Raw genomic sequence first — 21476 nt, 5'->3', positions numbered from 1 at the left:
TTCTCTTATCTTCCAGCATCTTGGCACTTACTTTGGGTCTGGAAGAAAAATGGTGAGATGCTGATTTTCACATCCCTACCAGTCATATTTAGTCATTAAGTGACGTAAGTCACCTTCAGTCATTGTTGACCTCTGATCATCTTTGGTAACTCTGACTCACATGTACACATACATATGTTATTCATTGTATATCATATTTATTAATCTCCAATATTTACTACTGTATTGGTCACAGTACAATGGTCATTGTAAGTCATTAAACTAAGATTATAGGGATTTATAAATAGGAGACATATTTCCATTCAGAGTTTAGAGCCTTGGTGAGGAAAAGAAACACAGAACACATACAAATAATTTCAGAGCAATACAAATGTGAACTAATCTATTTTTCTGCATATGTAAAACTTAATAGAAAAAAAATCTTCCCGTCTAAGGAAAAAGAAACTTAATAGCTGAATTAAATTGCAAACACAGTCAACTCGCGCTTTAATTATGCCAGAATGCAGTGAAGTAGACTACTTATAATACTATAATCACCAGGCTTGAGTCCTAGCATTCTTTTGTCTACCCTTTAATTGTGTGACTTCAGCAGTAATTTAAGAAATACTAGCTAACAGCAACAAGAAGACAAAGCTTACAGTCATATTTTAGAGTGTTATCTAATCATCTTTTTAGATGTAACTTTAATAGGACTGTAACTAGCCAGCTCCAATCAATAACACATACAAACATATGCCCAGGGTAAGGGTGCGGAGGAAGGACAGAAATCTTTTAAAAATAAGACCTAGTTCTCAGAGAAGAAACTACATTCAGTGGCCTCTGGTCCTACAGATCACATTTTATATAAATAGTGATTTTGTAACATATAACTCTACGAACAATCTAAAACTAAAGGTCTGATTCATGATGACAAATCTCTTTTTGTAGATTCTATAGATTTGGGGAAATATTACAGTGAATAGTGTACCTAACTGTAACACATCTTCATAGAATTAATATTAACTTTACCATGTGGAACCTAGTGGAGATATATAATAGAATATTAATGAAATCTTGACATATGTTTCCCAAATTTTCCTTTGATAAGACACTACCCAACAGAAAGTCATGTAAAATGACGTTGGAAATAAAAGGATGACTGTGTAAAAACAATACAAAATGTCTTTCCTATACTTCAGCAATAATCAGAAAATGTAACAGAAGAAAGATGCCAGCAACAAAACCCACAACATGTATAGGATTAAATGTAATAAAATGCATAATATAAATCAACGTTATAAAATTTTACTAAGGGATGTAAATTTCATGCTTCCAGATAGGAGGCTTATAACAATATCAAATTTCCCCGAAGTTAATTTACAAGCATCATGCAGAAAAATAGATATTTATTGGAACTGGACAAAATGATCTGGAATTTGGAAAAATAAATGGGTGAAAATATCCAAGAAAACATTAAAAAATTAAAATGATAATAGAGACTTGCATTGCCAGATATTACAATGTATTATAAAACCATATTTACTAAAGCAGTGCAATTAAGATGTCAAAATAAATAAACCAGCAGAACAAAATAGAAAGCACAATAACAGAAACAAAAGCATTTGGGATATAATTAAAGACATTTAAAACCAACGGGGAGGGCTTCCCTGGTGGTGCAGTGGTTAAGAATCTGCCTGCCAATGCAGGGGACACGGGTTCAAGCCCTGGTCCAGGAGGATCCCACATGCCATGGAGCAACTAAGCCCATGTGCCACAACTACTGAAGCCCGCACGCCTGGAGCCTGTGCTCTGCAACAAGAGAGGCCACCGCAATGAGAATCCTGTGTACCGCAACAAAGAGTAGCCCGCACTCGCCCCAAAGAGAGAAGGCCTGCACACAGCAAGGAAGACCCAATGCAGCCAAAAATAAATAAAATAAATAAAATTAAAAAAAAAAAAAACAAAAACCCAACGGGGAAAGAATTAGTAACTGTTACATGGATAACTGGTTAACTGTGTGACAAAAGTATAGGTGAGATTTACCTCAGATCATACCAAATAAAGGCTTAAGTCCACATGGAACATGATGTAAAAATGTAGCCATAAACAAAATCAGAAGCCAACTAGTATTTTTATACTCTCAGGATGAGGAAAGCCTTTCTAAGTATGACAGCAAAGTAGTATAAAGCCATAAATGATAGATTTAACTACCTAAAAACTGTAAACTATCTGTTGATCAAAAAACTGCCTTAGGGCTTCCCTGGTGGCGCAGTGGTTAAGAATCTGCCTGCCAATGCAGGGGACATGGGTTCGAGCCCTGGTCTGGGAAGATCCCACATGCCACGGAGCAACTAAGCCCGTGAGCCACAACTACTGAGCCTGCGCGACTGGAGCCTGTGCTGCGCAACAAGAGAGGCCGCGACAGTAAGAGGCCCGCGCACCGCAATGAAGAGTGGCCCCCACTCGCCGCAACTGGAGAAAGCCCTCGCACAGAAACGAAGACCCAACACAGTCAAAAATAAATTAATTAATTAATTAAAAAAAAAAAAAACGCCTTAAAAAGGTTAAAAAAAAGACTGAAAAAAAACCCCAGATAAAAATAAAGGCATATAGAATATTGCTGGGTAACAATTTAGCAATATGTATATAAAATCTTTAAAACAGGCATGACCTTAACACAGAAATTCATTTTCCAGGAATTTATTCTAAGATAACAGCTACAGCGATAAGGACTATAGTGTTTAACTTGAAGGAGAATAAAACAGGGAACAACCTGAAGGTCCAAAAATGGTGGACCAGTTTAGTAAATATGATATAAAATGGGCTACTATGCAATAATTTAAAATGTTACAGACACACACTTATGGTCATGATATTGACCATGTAATAATAAAAAAGGTTATAAAACAGCATATACAAGATACATCTTTTTGTAGGATACTTTAAATTTTATTCTTCTTTGAGGCCTACAGAGTTTCTCAGTTCCCCTTTACCCAAGTATGAAGTAACCGATCCAAAACAACTTTGACAATCTCTCTGATCTACATGCTGCTTTACAGCTTTTTTTAAAACTTAGGTTTATTGTGGTATAATTTATACACTGTAATCCCTTTTAAATGTACAGTGCAATGTGTACAGTCATATAACCACTTCCACAATCAAGATACAGAACATTTGCATCACCCCAGAAAGTTCCCTCCCTCTGCTCCCAGGCCCTGGGCAACCACTAATCTAATTTCTTTCCCTATATTTTTGCCTTCTCCAGAATTTCATATAAATGAAGTCATACAATGTATAGTCTTTTGTATCAGGCTTCTTGCACTTAGCCTAACACTTTTGATATTCATTCATATTGTTATATATACAAATTCTCCTTTTTATTATTATATAGTCCATTGTATGGATATAGTACAATTTGTTTATCCATTCACTATGTGGCAGGTATTTGACTTGGTTTCGGCTTTTGGCGATTATGAATAAAACTGTGCCTAAGTCTTAGTGTCAACATATTTTTTCATGTCTTTTGGGTAAATACCTAGGAGAAGCATGGTTGCATCATGTGGTAAGTGTAAATTTAACTTCATAAGAAACTGTCAAACTGTTTTCCAAAGTGGCTGTACCATTTCACACTCCCCCCATCAAGGTATGAATGTTCCAATTGCTCTGCAACCTTAACTAACAAGCTGCTCAAGCAACTGGTCAACCTTTTTTAATTTTAAGCATCCTGGTGGGTGTATAGTGGTATCTCATTGTGGTTTTAATCTGTATTTTCCTGACAACTAATGACAGTTGACACCCTATGATGTCTTTATTCATGATCTATTTTGGGAGACCTTGGAAGCCAGAGATTATGAGACTGCAGACAGGAGAGAGCTCAAAAAAGGGATTCTATGAAGTTTTTTATGAACTCCTGGGCTCAACTCTGAACTGCACATGTAAGGGTCTGACCCTAAACAACATACCAAAAGCATTGGGAATTGATCTACAGAACAGACCACTGACCAGGTCTCAGACTGCTCCCTGGGTGGTGCTCACATAGGACAGATCCGAACAGGCAGTGTAAAGGCTTTGAAAACTGAACTGACATTGGAATCACAGCCTACAAAAGGCGAGTCAAAACTCACAACTGAACAAGTCTGACAGTGGGTCATTCACTGTCAGAACAAATAAACATAAAGTTACCATTTTTATAGGGTTTAAACAAGGCTCAGATTTTATAACCTAAGATTCAAAATGTTCAGAATATAATCCGAAATTATTTGACATTTAAAGAACTAGTCAAATGTCAACAACTTGCAAGGAAAAAATAATCAATACACACCAACCCCAAGATTACCCAGATGTTGGAATTATCAGACTAACCTTAAAGTAATTATTATAGCCATGCTTTAAGGAAGTAAGATTAAACATTCTTGAAATGAAATAAAAGAAACAAACAGAAGATGTAAAAAAGAACAAAATAGAAAGTTCAGAAGTAAAAAATATAACCAAAAATTTTAAGTTTACTGGATGAGTTTAACAGAAGAATGGAAGTGACAAAGATAAAGAGGGTTAACTTGAAGATAAATAGAAATTACCTAATCTGAATACACAGGAAAAAAAAAAGAACCGAGTCTTAGGGACATACCAAAAAGTCTAATATTCTTGCCACTGGAGACTCAAAAGGAGAGAGAAAAGAGTGCTATGCTGAAAAAAAAAAGTGTTGACGAAATAATGGCTGAAAACTTCCCAAATTTGGCAAAAGACATAAACTTGTATTTCAAAAAGCTCAGCAAATCTCAAATAGGATAAACTCAAAGAAATTCATGCCTAGATCCTTCATAGTCTAACTACTGAAATACAAAGACAAAGGAAAAAAATCTTGAAAGCAGTCAGAGAAAAATGATACATTTATATAGGGAAACAATTTAAATGACTGTGAATTTCTCATCAGAAGCCATGAAGGCCAGAAGGCAATGGCACAAAACAATTTTAAAAAAAAAAGAAAAAGAATAGTCAACCCAGAACCTAGAGTTTTATATTCAGGGAAAATATCCTTCAGGAACAAAGGCAGAAATAGATATTCTCGGTGAAGGAAAGCAAAAATGATCCACCACAAGCAGACATGCTTTAAAAGAAATGTTAAAGAAAGTTCTTCAGGTAGAAGAGAAATGATAGCAGAGAAAAACTTGGAACTTCAGGAATGAAAAAAGTATGTATATCAAAATATTTCAAAAATATGTATATCAGTATACATATTTCAAAAATATGTATATCAGTTGAAAGCAAAAATCATAACACTGGTGGGGGTTTTAAGGTACATATATAAAAAATATACATATAATAAAACTGCCACATAAAGTTGGGGAGGGTAAAGGGTGTGGTAGTAAGATGTGTACGTTCTTCTTGAGGTGGTAAAATACTACTTCTAGGTAGAACTGTCAAAAGTTAAGTATGTATATTGTAATTCCCAGAGCAACTACCAAAACAAACTTTACGAAGAGATATAGTTAAAATACTACAGTTAAAATGATATGATAAACATCCAAACAATACAACAGAAGGCAGGAAAGAGGAAACAATGGAATAAAAAACAGAGGGACAAACAGAAAAATAATAAAAAGGTAGACCTTAAACCAAACACATCAACAATTATATTCAATATAAATGGTGCAAATGCACCAACTAAAAGAAATTGTCAAATTGAATTAAAAAACAAGTCCCAACCACAATATATGCTCACTTTAAATATAATGGTATAGTAAGTTAAAAGAATGGAAAAAATATACCATGCAAACACAAATCAAATATTAATATCATATAAAGTAGAATTCAGAGCAAGGAAAAGTGCCAGGTATAAAGAGGGATAGTACATAATGTTAAAAGAGTCAATTCACCAAGACAATATAACAATCCTAAATGTGGCACCTAACAAAAGAACTTCAAAACACATGAAACAAAAACTGATAGTACTAAAAGAAGAAATGAATAAATCCACAATTATAGTTGCAGACTTCAGTAGTCCTCTCTCAGTAATCAACAGAAAAAGTAGACAGAAAGTCAGCAAAGGCTAGATAAGAATCGAAAAACAGCATCACTTAACTAGATCTAAATGACATTTATAGTAGATCCTACCCAACCACAGCAGAATACACATTCTTTTCAAGTACATGTGGAATATTTACCAAGACAGACCATATCCTGGGTCATAAAACAAAGATAAAAGATTTAAAAGAACTGAAATTATACAAAGTATGTTCTTTGACATGATGGAATTACATAGAAATCAATAACAGAAAGATGCACACAAAATATCCTTCTCTCAATGAAATCTCATAAAAATAAAGCACATTTCCTCTGAGTCTATAATAATGAGCCAGTCCCAGAAGGCAATTAGTGAGCCATGATATACACCTTAATCTACCTCTTTCGAAACTCACAGGAGTCAATCAATGTCAGAAGAGTAGCAAACTAACTTTTAGTTTGCAAGACAAAAATGATAAAGCTATCCTAACTTCAGAATATCAAAAAGTCTTTATTCACCAACTTCAAGTTTTAGTTTAAAAACTACTTTTAAAAATCATCTAAAAAACTGGAAACAAATGGGGATATTAACTGAGTTATGAATAATTTAAGAATTTATTTCATGATGCCACAAATAGGCATTATTTGCCATCTGTGTTAAACTTCACATTATTTTTCCAATACTAAATGTCAAAGACTGTATAATAAGTAATCTTAGCTAAGTAGCTGGTCCAGATCCATTGTCTTGATTTTTTCCTTAACAGAAAACCTACTTATGCAAAGCTAGAGCTAGAGTTCACTGTCACAGAGAACACTGATCTGCAGATAGGCCTGACATTTCTGACAGCTGCAGCTACTACCAGATTCAGTTAATACATTTGTTTATCTTTTTAAGCTGATATGTTATGTGGCTCAACATAGACTAAAGGATAAAATGTCTGATTTCAGAACATTATCCAGTCAAAGAAAATTTTAATTTTGGGAATGAAACATTCACCATAGGCATACCTCAAAGCAATAAAGCACTTTATTAACAGTATAAAGGATCTGCTATTTATCCTACTCATTAACAATCATAAATAATCAAGCCTCTAAAATCCATTAGTCTCTTACTGGGCTATCTAAACCAATGACCTTCAAACTTTTTTATTCATAGGAAAATAATCTTGAAAAATTATGCAGCACTTCACACATTTTAAAGTTGGTACCTAAAAGTTTTGATTTTAAATTTAAATAGTAACAATGTCATTTATTGCATAATGTAAATTTTTATTCTTTAAATAAAGTCTTTACATTGTTATTTTAGGTGGAGTCAAATAAATAAGAATACTACAGAGATTTGATTCCTAGAATCATCTTTTAAAACTTGCATGAACACTCTTCTTCAACAGGAGGAATTTTATAGCTTTCTTTTGTAAAAGAAACTTGAACTTTTGTTTCCATTCCACTTGCTCCACAGATTGTTATTCAAATGGGACATACTTTTTTTTTTAATAGATCTTTATTGGAGTATAATTGCTTCACAATACTGTGTTAGTTTCTGTAGCACAACAATGCGAATCAGCCATATGAATACACGTGTCCCCATATCCCCTCCCTTCTGAGCCTCCCTCCCATCCTCCTATCCCACCCCTCTAGGTCATTGCAAAGCACCAAGCCGATCTCCCTGTGCTATGCTGCTGCTTCAAATGGGATATACTTTTGTGCTTGAAAGTCCTGCATTGATCATCCTATAATACTTCAATCTATAATAATATGTATGTATGCATATTTAAATTTCTCTTAATTTCTAATGACATTAATGTCCTATTAAATTTTTGTTTTCTAGATTGAATTATTGGGACTTCCCTGGCAGTCCAGTGGTTAAGACTTTGCCTTCCAATGCAGGGGGTATGGGTTTGATACCTGGTCGGGGAGCTAACTAAGATCTCACGTGCCCCGAGGCCAAAAAACCAAAACATAAAACAGAATCAATACTGTAACAAATTCAATACAGACTGTAAAAATGGTTCACATCAAAAAAAATCTTTATAGATTGAAGTATTACAATAACTACTGGTATACAATTTATCAATAAAGGCATAGTTTTATTATCAATTTCAATAAATAATAAACCTAACAGGTAATAATTACTGAAAATATATCTTTTCATGAGACGTTTCAGTGATGCTTTTATGATACCATTAAAGTAATCACCAAATTGTCCCTTTTGTTTTTGGCGCACTTTGTAAAACTCTGAGTTAACATATCATAGTGTGATTCAGATGGATCAGATGGATTCAGTCAAGTGGAAGAAGAGGATATGAGATTGAACCTCAGCAGCCAGTATCTTTCTCAGGCATGGAAGATCTGGAAATTTATTTCCTTAAAGTTATCCAAACTAACTGGTCTCTTCCTCCTCCCCATACATACTCAGCTTGAAAACCACTGATTTAGACTATTTCCTCTACTCCCAAGGGAAACTGGCAAAGAAAGACAAAAGGTATATATTTTGTTTTTAAGCCTACCTACCAATCTAATTTTTCTATACTCAGAAAATATTGAATGCAATGTATTGTGAAAGCTATGATGTTTTCATTCCTTTACCAATATTAAAGAATAAGACTAAAAGTGTAATCACTAGGAATCTGTCCAGCACTACAACAAATTGTGATCAATACTAATTGTTATGGGTGGCTAAATCTTCTGATCAAAGGATCTATTCATACCCATTCAACTCCTTCAATCCATGTGTCTCACAACTAATCTTCATATGCTTGAAGATACTCAATTCATCTTTATCATGGAACCAATCCCTATTACTGTTTTCACTAGAGAGATCTAGCTTTAAGGAGGTGAAGGGTATTTAAATAAATTCAACCATTCATTCAAAGACGGTGCACTAACAACTCACTCTTATGCCTCATGCAGAAAGCCAATGGAAAAAAAATATAACCAATGCTACAATGTTAAGACTTGAACATAGCAAGTTGTTTTTTTAACTTGCCTCAGTATGCCAACTATAAAGTATCAAACTGTATGACACAAGAACCCCATAAACCTTTTACAGAAAAAAAAATGCAATGTATTATTTTCATTAGGAAAAGCATTTTAGAATGCAGGAATATAGATAGGCAATTTCTATTCTATATTTAACTTTGGAGCTTACTGTTATTTCTTTAATAAAACTACTTCAAGCTGGGATGAAGTGAGAGAGTGGCATGGACATATATACACTACCAAATGTAAAATAGATAGCTAGTGGGAAGCAGCTGCATAGCACAGGGAGATCAGCTCGGTGCTCTGTGACCACCTAGAGGGGTGGGATAGGGAGGGTGGGAAGGAGACGCAAAAGGGAGGAGATATGGGGATATATGTATACGTATAGCTGATTCACTTTGTTATAGCAGAAACAAAGTGAACAAAAAATTGCTTTACCACTGTAAAGCAATTATATTCCAATAAAGATGTTAAAAAAAAAAAGAATGTGGTGGAATAAAATTAAAAAAAAAAAAACTTCAAGGGATAGTGAAAAGTTCTCACAACTTTGACTTTTGTGAACAATTTATTTATAGATAAGTGGGTTATTAAATGATAATTTTGCACTCCTTGAGATATTTTTAAAAGCTAATGAGCATGATGGTCATAAAAATTTTTAAGTGGAAGATCTGCATTAAATGAATGGAAAAAACAGAGACTGCCCTTGAAAGAATTTTTCCCGTATTCCTGGTCTTTAAATTCAAGTTTGCTTTCACCAAATCTTAACTGAACTTGGTCTTCATATTCTGAACAACTTATCTTATGAAAATCTATTTCCTTCACCACTCCCACTGAACATATATTTGCTAATGATATGATTCTACAAAGTTAAACTACATTACACAGTCCTGCATCTGTTTTCAGTTTTGTCTAACTTGGTCAACACTCCTTCTCACGCAGGTCTTTGAACTGTATTTTCCTTTGGTTTTTTTTTTGTTGTTGTTGTTGTTTTTAAGTACTTTCCTATTTTCTACCACCTGTATTTAAAAAAAAAAAAAAAAAAAGCACATCTAATTTTTAGACTTTGGATCTGAAGATTTAGGGGCCATATCCTAAAACAGTGTTTGGTTCTCAACCTTGATGAAAGTCTACTATTACAGTACAAAATACACAAGCACACTGCTCCTAAAGGTTAGATTTTTATATGAGGCTATACTTCAGTTTACTAAAACAAACAAACTTATGACTCAAGCAGAAGAAAAAATTCTGTTTGAGTATCATTTTAAGTTTTTGCTTTCCTTTTAAATGAGGTGGCACTCAGGTAAAAGAGAGAGAGAGAGAAAGGAAGAAAGATCCAACTAGCTCCTTAATGTACAAGATCAGATAAAACCAAAAGCCCTTTATTAATGCACATTTGATTATCAATAGTATTCTTAAAATATGAACAGGCTGAGAATATCTAAACTGTTGGCATTCCTTAAAGAAAACATCCCAGTACAAAATGCCAGAAGTACATTCACTTTGGAGATGAAAGTGGAGATGAAAAAGCACCCATCTGTTCACACACATATATATATATATATATATATATATATATATATATTTTTTTTTTTTTTTTTTTTTCCCCTAGTTGAATTTCTGGCTCCAAGCAATTAAATGATGCTAGGAAACAATATCAATTCAACTTTCAAAATCAGGCACACTGCCATATGCTTTCCACATATCTCATAATGCCTAAATCTCTTTATAATCTTGACCTCTTTCCCAAGCTCCAGAGCCTATCTCCCAACTGTACATCAAGTATTTATAACTAGTACATCCAGTACCACCTCACCTCCAATTTTCACTCTTCTCACATCTAAAGAGAAAACACACACACACAAACACACACACACACACCCCTTCCAATTAGTTTTTTCCCATTTCCATTATCATTCTTACTTATCCAGGCTCAAAATCTCCAAGTTATATCTTTAAGTCTTTCTTTGCCTTGACACTCTGTTCTACTATCTAACTGATGGTCAATACTGCAACTCTTCTTGAACAATTTCTTATATATCTCATACTCCCTTTTCATTCCCATGGCATCCCTCTAGATAAAGCCCATATCTCCAAAAAAAGACCTTACTCCAAATAACCATAAAAACCTCCCTAGTCTCACTTCCTGTAGGACCCTTTCCCTCCCAATACATTTTGTATAAAGATAACTACATAATGCATAGCACCACACTGTCCTTATCAAAGAATTCACACTCTAGCAGGAGACACAAAAAACTAACAACATAAGTAGATAAGCATTACACTGATGTTAAACAAAATGTTCTAGGAAGGTAAGAGTGACAGTTACTACAGGGGAGGTTTCAGAGAAGGTTACAGTTGAACTGGAGAAAAGCATTCCAGACAGAGAATAGCCCAGTATGTGAAGGTTCACATTTTGCAGGAAGAACAAGTCATTCAGTGGTAGGTGAAAAGTAGGAGAGAAGACTAGAAATGTAGGCTTGAGTCAGACTGTGAAGAGTTTAGACTTGCTCCAATTAAAATGTGAAACAAGCAAAGATATAAGAACGCTTTAAGTTTCAGTGTGTTTGCTAGTTTGCTTTTAATATGTAATTTTTAAAACAAAAACTAACACAAGCACTAAGAACTAGACACATCTACCTTAAGTGTGACCAATGGTAAATCACTTATCATATACACTTTGGATTAGTAAACAGACTCTGCAGGAAAATTAGATATGAGGACAGTATTTTGTACATGTTCATTAGGTCAGATTGGTTTATGTTATTTAAATCCTCTGTGTCCTTACTGATATTTTTGTCTTCATGATCTAACAATTACTGAGAAAGGCATGTTTAAAATCTCCTACTGTATTTATGGATTTGTCTATTTCTTAATATCAGATATTATATTTCTTCAGTTCTGTACCATCCATTTGATTCTTTTTTATTTTATATAGATTCCAATTTCCTGGTGTCATAAGAATTAGGACATAATGCCCTATTTAATGACACAGAAAATGCTGCACAAGAATAAGCTTTTCAGTCCATTTTTTGGACCAAATCTAACCTTTCATGCTGTTCAAAACAGTTTGGTAATTATTTTCCCCGGGCTCTTTCCTTTCTGTCAGCAATCTGCTTAAAGCCAAACATACCTCAGTATTCAGAGCACATTAGTGCTGCTCAGTCTGACCTCCACTTTATGCAGAGAATGGCTGCCCACATGATCAAAGGAGTTTAAAGTCGCACAAAAAAACCTGAATTAGTTACAGATATGTTATCTGGTCACATTTCATAGCTCTCTTCTTTCTAGGTGGTTACTTGCCCTTTTAAAAATTTCTGTAAGTTGAAAGAGGGCAATTCTTAAAAGTTGACTGAAACTATAATCCAGTTTCATTAGGTTTGCTTTGGAATAAATGTATTAAACTGTCAGATGATTTTTATAATGTCTTCAAAACCATGAAGAAAGAAAATAATAAAGAATGGTAAACAAAAGGCATACAAATCAGCACACTGTGGTTAAAAAAAAAAAATAGAAGAAGGCCTGCCCCGTGAATAAGTTCAGCTTAGGCTCTCACAATAACAGGCTTTAGCAGAGGAGCACGACTATTCGCAGGCCTTATTAGGACAGTCATTCCCTAGATGGATCCTGAGGTTTGAGAGACATGTTGAGAGAAGCAAGGCCACCACGTAGGCAGCTAGATATGCTGAATCAACCCTGGCAATGAAGGTGAAGGTGGTGGGGGTCAAATTACCTCACATCCCCCACTACTAATACACTATCTGATCCCCGAGAGCAGGAATTGTTTCTGTTTTGCTCACACTGTACCCCATCACTTAATAGTGTATGGGATGTGGCAGGTGCTCAGTAAATATTTGCTAGGTTAATAAATGACTCCGCACCAGTTATTTCTTCTCTAAGGCCTTGATTGCCTATAAAGCAAAAGGGTTGGACTAGATCAACATATTCATTTTCAGCTCTAAAAGTCTATACTTCTTTGAGTTAGAATTTCTAAATGCATCACATAAGTGTCGGTCAAGTTACTCCAGGACATCCGGGTCTGAATATATGCCTAGTCACAAGGTTTCACAACATCTTATCGCAGTCCAGTATAAGACAAACGATGAATTTACCCTGTTGAAACTACTGAAACTTAATACTTATGTTTCATGGGTGCACATATATGTTGAAACTTATGAAATTGTACACTTTAAATGTGTCCAGTTTATTGTATGTCCATTATACCTTGATAAAGCTATTAAAACACACACACAAAAGAAACTACCGAAACTGCTCAATATTGCTAAGGCAGTAAGAGATATAAGCTACCTATTGTAGAAATAAAATGTGCCTGACCATCCAGCTAAAACAGGAGAGAAGTAGGTGCTCATAAAAACAATAATAATGGCAAGAGCAAAATTTAGCTCCTTTAGATATCTGAAGGCTCAGAAAAACCCGTTGCCTGGCGTAACCAAATAATCTTACTGTGAAGGAAGCACACTTACTTTCTAAATAGTATAACATATATTTACCTTCCTTAATCATCTGTCAATTAGAAACTACTTTCTAACCTTTTACAACTTCCTCCAAAAATGAAAATTTAATTATTTTTTAGTCCATTATTTTAGATAGTATCTCAAATAATGAAGCAACTTGACTACATCACAAAACCACTAGTTCATGAAAGCAGGTTTTATTAAATATACTTGCTAAAGGGAATTCCCTGGTGATCCAGTGGCTAAAACTCTGTGCTTTCACTGCGGACAGTGTAAGGTCAATCCCTGGTCGGGGAACTAAGATCCCACAAAAAAAAAAAAAAAAGAAAGAAAGAAAGAAAAAAAAAGAAATATATTTGCTAAAGATTGAAATTAGATTAAACATTAAAGTGCGTCCCTTATCTTTAAAATTATTTAATGGTTTTCAAACCACCTCTAATTGTTCTGGGCAGAAAGTTTGGCTTCTAAATATTTCAAAGCCCTTTCTAAATAGTTCAAATCACTAGTTATATATAAGAAACATTGGTAGAAACTATACGGGAATAAGAAGACTCTAGAAAGTATCAAGTCCTCAAACTTAGGACCCAATTTGGGTACACTTGGCTTGACATAAAAAGTCAAAGAGTTATTCAAATATTTATATGAAGGCACATCAAGAGAAACGTCGTAACATACTTTATAATGTGACTAACTGCCAATAAAAAGGTAAGGGGAAACCTAAGGCATTCACCGTGAGCAGATTCTAAGAAGAGAAAAAAGTTTATACTGATGACCTTTCCATAGATTGACTTGTTCCTTCTGATTACTCTTAATTAAATTGTCTAAGCCTGTTCATAAATATGAAAAAGTCATTATTCAAAGGATACCAAAAGTTTAAAAAGAACAATAGCTGTTTTTATAACATTTAAAAGAAAAGGTAAACAATTCAAGCTTACTTTAACATAAACATAGCATTCCATGAGAAATTGCTGGTGGATATGTAAAGTAGTACAGCCACTGTGTAAAAAGCTAAATACAGAATTACCATATGACCCAGCAATTCCACTCCTGAGTATTTGAAAAGATTTGAAAACAAGGGCTCAAGTAGATACTTGTACACCAACATTCATAGCAGCATTATTCACAGTAGCCAAAAGGTGGAAACAATGGATGACTGGATAAATGAAATGTAATATATACATACAATGGAATACTTCTCAGCCATAAAAAGAAATGAAGTTCTGATACATGCTGCAAAATGGATGAACTCTGAAAACGTTAATGCTAAGTGAAATGAGCCAGATGTAGAAGGACAAATATGTTAACTCCAGTTATATGAAATATCTAGAATAGGCAAATTCACAGAGATAAAAAGGAGATTAGAAGTTACCAGTGGCTGGGGGGGCGGGTGGGAAACGAGTGGGGAATAGGGAGTTTTTGCTTAATGGTTACAGAGTTTCTATCTGGTATTTTTAAAGTTTTTTAAGTAGACGGTAATTAATACCACTTAATTCTACATTTAAAAATGGTTAAAATGTCAAATTTTATGATATATATATTTTTTTCAACCACAATTTTTAAAAAACAGCATTCCACAATCATCCCACATATTAAAATACAAAGGGAAAATGTGCCTTTATGTAAAATGGAGAGAAGTGGTGGTCATCACATTAACCAAGCTGTCCAACTTGGCCACTTGCAGCCTGACTTTATGTGTCTCCTGATGTGATTGATATAATGATCTTGCTGGAAATTTTGACCTGATAATCTTATCAGGAAGAAAGCAGCAAATCTAGAATATGGGATGTTCTGTAGGACAACTGGCCTGGACACTTCAGAAGTTTCACCATCATTAAGAAAAGAGACTGTTGACATGACTCTTCTAGATGGGGGAAACTAAAAAAACACAAGAGCCAAATGCAATGCTGGAGCCTTGACTGCATCTGATCTGGAAGAAAAGGAGCTATAAGAGCTATTTGGGGGATAACAGAGGAATTTTGAGTTATGAACAGCATGTGCGATGATAGTACTGAATAACTGTTGATTTCTCAGTTACAATAATGGTACATGGGTTATACAAGAGAATATCCTTGTACTTAGGAAATACATACTTGGGAGGTATTTACAGGTGAAGTGTCATGAAATCTGCAACCTACTTTTGGATCATTTGGCAAAAGAGTGTGTGTGTGTGTGTGCGCGCGTGTGCGTGTGCATGCACATGCACATGAGAAGGGTTAGGAGGGGGAACATTTGGGGTAAGATAACAGCTGGTGAATTTAAATGAAGGATATACAGGTGTTCATGTAGTTTTCTTTCAGTTTTACTGTGGGTTTGAAATTTTCAAAATTAAAAAAAAAAGATTAAAAAATCAGAATTCAGACTTCCCCAGTGGTCCAGTGGTTAAGACTCTGCGTTTCCAATGCAGGGTGCGCAGGTTTGATCCCTGGTCAGGGAACTAAGATCCCACATGCTGTGCAGTGCGGCCAAAAAAAAAAAAATCAGAATTTCTCGAAATTTCCTCTTTCCACCAGAGTATACTTAGGAATGCTAAATGAACATGGGGGAAAAGATAGCAAATCCAAGGCTTTACATACCTTCCACATCATACCAATGTGCACCATTTGTGATCCCATCTTTGAAAGTCTCATCTTCATCTCCAGGACAATGAGGGGCACCAGTTTTCATTATGGGGTGGTTTGAAGCATAGGCTTTTGCCAAGTATTTAAATACTTCATCATCTGAGGTTTTGCTATAGATTCCAGTAGCCTTATGTTCTGGAGAATCATCAAAAGGATAGCTTGCTACCACCGAGCCACCATGAAGATTTCCAGAAAGCACAAACCTTTGAAAACACAACCAAATCACATATCACTTTTTAAAGGGCACAGAAAACATGTATTTTAAAATTCTACATCTTTCATAAATGAACTTAGATATTCCTCTTGACACGTAGAAGACAACTCTATCAGCTGTTAAAACAGACCAACAACAATAAAAAAAAAAGAAAATGGAAAGAAAGTATTATTAACTCAATAAATTTCAAACAGTTTTTACAGTCCAAGTTAACTTCAAATAACTTTAAATAATTTCCCCATCACTGAAAAAAATAGCTGAATAACACAGTGTAAATTAATGTTTCAGGAGACGTCTTATTCAGGGAACTGTAAAATCATGTATTAAGTTGAACAATATGAACTTGCCACTATTCAACCATGTTTTGACCTACAAAAATGACAATTTCATAGAGTTCAATCTAATTCTTGTACTTCATATTGTGTTAATTTCATAGAAAGCGTGGCTGGCATAAATAAATATTTGTTGAATATACGAGTTAGGTTAATAAGTTTCATGCTTTTTATATTACTGTCCAGAGAGAATTTTTAAGATAGGGAGTCTAATTTAAAACAGGATGTGCTTTGCCTCATTCCATTTTCACAGTACACTAAATTCACATTTTCAGGAGAGAAGCCATAGTTGAGAAAATTCAGGGGGGGGGAAAGACCTGAGCTGCTTTCAGATAAAAACAATACAGCACATTGCATCACTGTAAAAGCAGCTCTCTTTCTAGGTGCAAGGTTCCTGGTTGCTCCATTAAAAAATAAACTGACATGGAGACAAGGCTGTTTCTATAAAAGAAACATTTTAAACTTTTTGCATTTTTATTGATACTTCTAAGCGAACCCATTTACAATTTGGTCAAATTTATAGATATAGAAATACTGAAGAATGCCTTTTACGGTAAAAGGTAAAGGCAAAAACATGCCGAAGTCCTATTTATACATTTTTCACTCAGGTAACAGTTCAAACCATTACTATGAGTGGAGATTAAACACTTTTCTCTTTGCACTCAAAATTATGATTTTTTGCTTCTGCCTTTTTGTGGCTGAAATAAACTGACCTACAGTAATTCTAAAGGGGGTTGATTTATAACATTTCTTTCTACATGTCTGAAAGAAAATTAAGTCTATGATATGTTTAATTTGAAATGTTAAGTATGATCAGTACCTCCCAGAGGAGGTCAAACAATGAAAATTACTTGCAACACAGAATCTATTCATCAGAAGACAGAATTTAGCTGATAAAGACAGTGATTAAACACCAGAATAGACTATGAAAGAAGACTAGTTTTATATAATTAAAATTAGCACAGTTCTAGATACCAGAGGGGAATGCCATTTGGTATAGTGGCAATAGCACAGGCTTTAAAACCAGGCAAATATGGGTAAGAACATTTGGTTTTGCAGACATGTCACTCACTAGTAACATGATCAGGAGAAGTTGCTGCCTCTAAATCCATTGAACCCCAGTTTCTCTCTCATCTGTAAAATGGGGATTAATGCTACCTGCCTCCCAGGATTGTTACAAGAATTAAATAAGATAATACATGTACAATTATCTTCCAGCACAATGACTGCTTTATAGTACCTGCTCAATGAATGTTCATTCCTATGGAGACATCTAGCATCCTGCTTAGGGAATCACTGCCTTACAGACTATCATTCTACTCACCACTTCCAATGCTACAATGTTACAGAAACAAAAACTAAGCATCTATTCTAACTCCAATTTACCCATCCCTCCTCCATAGCAAGTTATTAACAATTTACTTTTTGGTTTCTATGCCTAAAATAATTTAAGTACTTCCCCACCACCACCCCACTCTGACTTTGGGAAAGTTACAAGAAGGCCGGCCCAGTTTAGACAATCAACTGAGCAACAAATTTTCTTGAGTGTCAACTGTAAGCCAAATGTTCTAGGCACTAAGGAATGTATCAGTGAAGAAACAAATACAAAAAAATGCCCTCATGGCATTCATAGTCTAGTGGGGAAAAAAAAAAGGATAACTGAATACTCTAAATAAGTGAAGCATGTTACTTTATACATGTTCAATTAAAATTTTAAATTCCAAGATTCTCTAATAAATGCTGTTTTTCACTTTGTTTGACATTTCTTCTAACACTTCTCAGAAATACTGTTAAAATGGCCTAACCAAACACTTTTAGAACAATGAAATATTTGCAATCTACTTGAGTGATAAAATTAAATTATTAGATTTTCCTTACTCTACTCACATAGTTTTAAAAGCACCAATGCCACTCCGGTAAGGGTGATTTCAAAAGAAAGTGATATCTATTAGAGCGGTTGTAAGATTATTTTCTTTTAGTCTTTGTCAAACCAACTTTGTATATCGATCCAATTTTATTTGAAGGGTATTTTATGGTTTCCAATCAAATCAATTCTCTTAAGTGTTTCTCACACTTGACTTCAATATCATGTATCATTCCTTGCATAAGATTTAAAGTAGCTGGTAAATATATCATAAAAATTATAAACAAGAGTCTGTAGATATTAAAAGGTCAATCTCCAAGTTAACTTTATTATGGTCCCCAGAGAACCCTGTAAATAACTTTAAAAAATTAAGAAAACTTGATGTCTGATAAACTAAATTCTAAAGGTTTCAGGAAATTGTAGCTATACACCTACCCCAACAACATGATAATGCTTATCACAAACATACCCAAAAAATCATTTATATGCTAATCTCCTATTAAAGTCTAAGCAGGTATATTTAATTAAAGAACTGTGCCAAAAATATGAGGGTGAAGTAAACTATAAAATCTTTATTTTAATGATGGAGTTAAAATCTTGTATATTTTCTTAAGCAGATGAGTCAATTATCAGTAGTACAAAATCACGGATTGGATGAAGTGTAAAGTGAAACAAAGAAAATAAACTCCACTTTCCCAAGCAGGAGGAAATGAGTCTTAAATTGTTACCTATCCAAAACAACAACAAAAATCTATTTCTAATACAGCTGGGTGAATAGGATATCAAGAAATTATTCAAATGATTTATTTCACAAAATACATTGAAAAAGGTAATTTCCCTGTACAGACGGATGTCTGTGGTTTTAGAATTTCCTATCCATAAAGCTGACTCTATATATTTAGGACTCAATCTCAAATCGTGTATGTGCTTGTTTTTTTTACTTTATTCACATATCAACGTCCCTTGTTACTGATTAATCATTAAATAATATGCATCTTGAGTTATTTATGATTGAGGATGGAAGGATGTACTTTTCACCCTATACACTCACCTACTTTCCCTTCTGATTAGAGTTACATTTGAAAAGAGGGCGGATATGATTAGGGTAGTCCATAGCCGCAAAATAGAGCCACTTTCTTTGTAATACCAACTGACACAGATGAGCTTTTAAAATCTTCACAAGCTCCTATCATTGAACTAGCCAGCCCAGACCACAACTTTAATCATTAAATACTGGTGATATGAAAGAGTTATCCAAAGCGCACATTTTTGGTCCTAGATTTAAAGTTTAAAGCTTTCAGTATAGTCTCAAGGTGACTTGCACCAAGACAAAGATCATTTTTATTTTTGGTCACAGCAGAAGTAATACTGAATAGAAAAATCTACTCACAGAATTTACATCCCTGCAAAGGTCATGATGGGGCTTTTTAAACGTGTCCTTTAAGCAATGCAAACAGTGAATTTGATATATCATCTCAGAAAGGCCCTGGCCATCACAGCTTCTGACAATAGGCTGTACGTTAAAGTTACACTTCTTGTGTAAATGTTCAGAGGCCCTGACACCATTATCTTTATTTTTTTATTTTTTATTTTATTTAAATTTATTTATTTATTTTTGGCTGCGTTGGGTCTTCATTGTTACACTTGGGCTTTCTCTAGTTGCGGCGAGCCGGGGCTACTCTTCGTTGCAGTGCACAGGCTTCTCATTGCGGTGGCTTCTCTTGTTGTGGAGCCCGGGCTCTAGGCGCGCGTGCTTCAGAAGTTGTGGCACGCGGGCTCAGCAGTCGTGGCTTGCGGGCTTAGTTGCTCTGCAACATGTGGAATCTTCCCGGACCAGGGCTCCAACCCACGTCCCCTGCATTTGCAGGCAGATTCTTAACCACTGCGCCACCAGGGAAGTCCCAACACCATTATCTTTAAAGGAAAAATCTTCCCAGAAAGCGTATGTGAAATTAATACCTACAGGGGATCTCAGAAGGAGTAAAGTGAAAGGTAGGAGATAAAAAGAATCTAGAATTGTCATAATGGCCATGAATTTTTCAAGGTCTGCTATATATGCTGAACCTTGTAGAAGAGATGATTCCAAGTCCTACAGGGAAACTTCTTTGTTCATTATTGCTTGTATCTTATCTGTCACTCAGATATCTTCTTCAAATCAGGATGGAAAGATTAATTGCTTCACAAGCCTTCTGAAGACACAAAAATGGGGATATGCTGGGAAAGCCGATGCTTGACAAAAGGAAGAGGTGCACGGTCACCTCAGATATTATTCCATCTGGAATAAGTTCCTTCTTCCTTTATTCCTCTCCTCCACTTTTTTGCTGAAAATCCTACCCATCTCTCAAGACTCAGTTCAAGTTCTACCTTCTCCACAGAGATGACCCATGTTATTGCAGCCCACGCACATTTTGCCAGTAGGAACAATTCCTGTAAGGTTTAACTGGGTACATAAACACACCATATATATATTTATAATATTTTCTTGTTATACACCAATTTCTTCAGGTCCTCGTGCTTCTTTTAAGTTTTTACATCTCACAGAGCGGTTACTAACACTTAAGGTGTCTATTAAGTGTGACAATTAGTCATTTGGCCCTGGCCCACTAATAATGTGCACAAGTGGCAGCAGAAACCCTTCAGAGTCTAAAATGAAGCTGCTTATAGATGAAGGTTCCAGATCTGTACAAGTTCTCCAACCAGCCATATCTGTATGTTCCATAGCTGCGTCAGAGGTAAAGACTGGAAGAGAACCAGTTTCTGTTAAATAACCAAGAAGAAGACCCCGGGAGTCTCATCTGCCATTTCTAGGCTACAGTCTCCCTCCATGCCTGTTAAGAGCACTGACTAAATGCGTGAGTTGAAGTCCCAGCTACAGAACAGGGATGTTAATGCTGTCTGTCTCATCAGGTTGTGGCCAACATAAACTGAGATCATGCAGTCCACAGAAAGGGCTTAGCACAGTGCCTGTAGTAATAAGATAATCGCAATCTTGTCAGTTTATGTATAAAATAAGTG

At 34.9% G+C, this 21476-nt stretch overlaps 1 protein-coding gene across 1 annotated transcript in view; it reads right to left on the bottom strand.

Annotated features, from left to right (window-relative positions):
- CPD (carboxypeptidase D) overlaps positions 1 to 21476 on the bottom strand; it is a 69808-nt gene that overhangs the window by 47166 nt on the left and 1166 nt on the right. Inside the window, exon 2 of the mRNA XM_036836116.1 lies at positions 16007 to 16254. Within this exon, the coding sequence (XP_036692011.1) occupies positions 16007 to 16254 (248 nt within the window). The remainder of the gene's footprint in view (positions 1 to 16006; positions 16255 to 21476) is intronic.

This window comes from Balaenoptera musculus, chromosome 20 (genome assembly GCF_009873245.2).
Source record: "Balaenoptera musculus isolate JJ_BM4_2016_0621 chromosome 20, mBalMus1.pri.v3, whole genome shotgun sequence".
NCBI lineage: Eukaryota > Metazoa > Chordata > Mammalia > Artiodactyla > Balaenopteridae > Balaenoptera > Balaenoptera musculus.
This window is presented reverse-complemented; position numbering and strand designations above follow the sequence as displayed.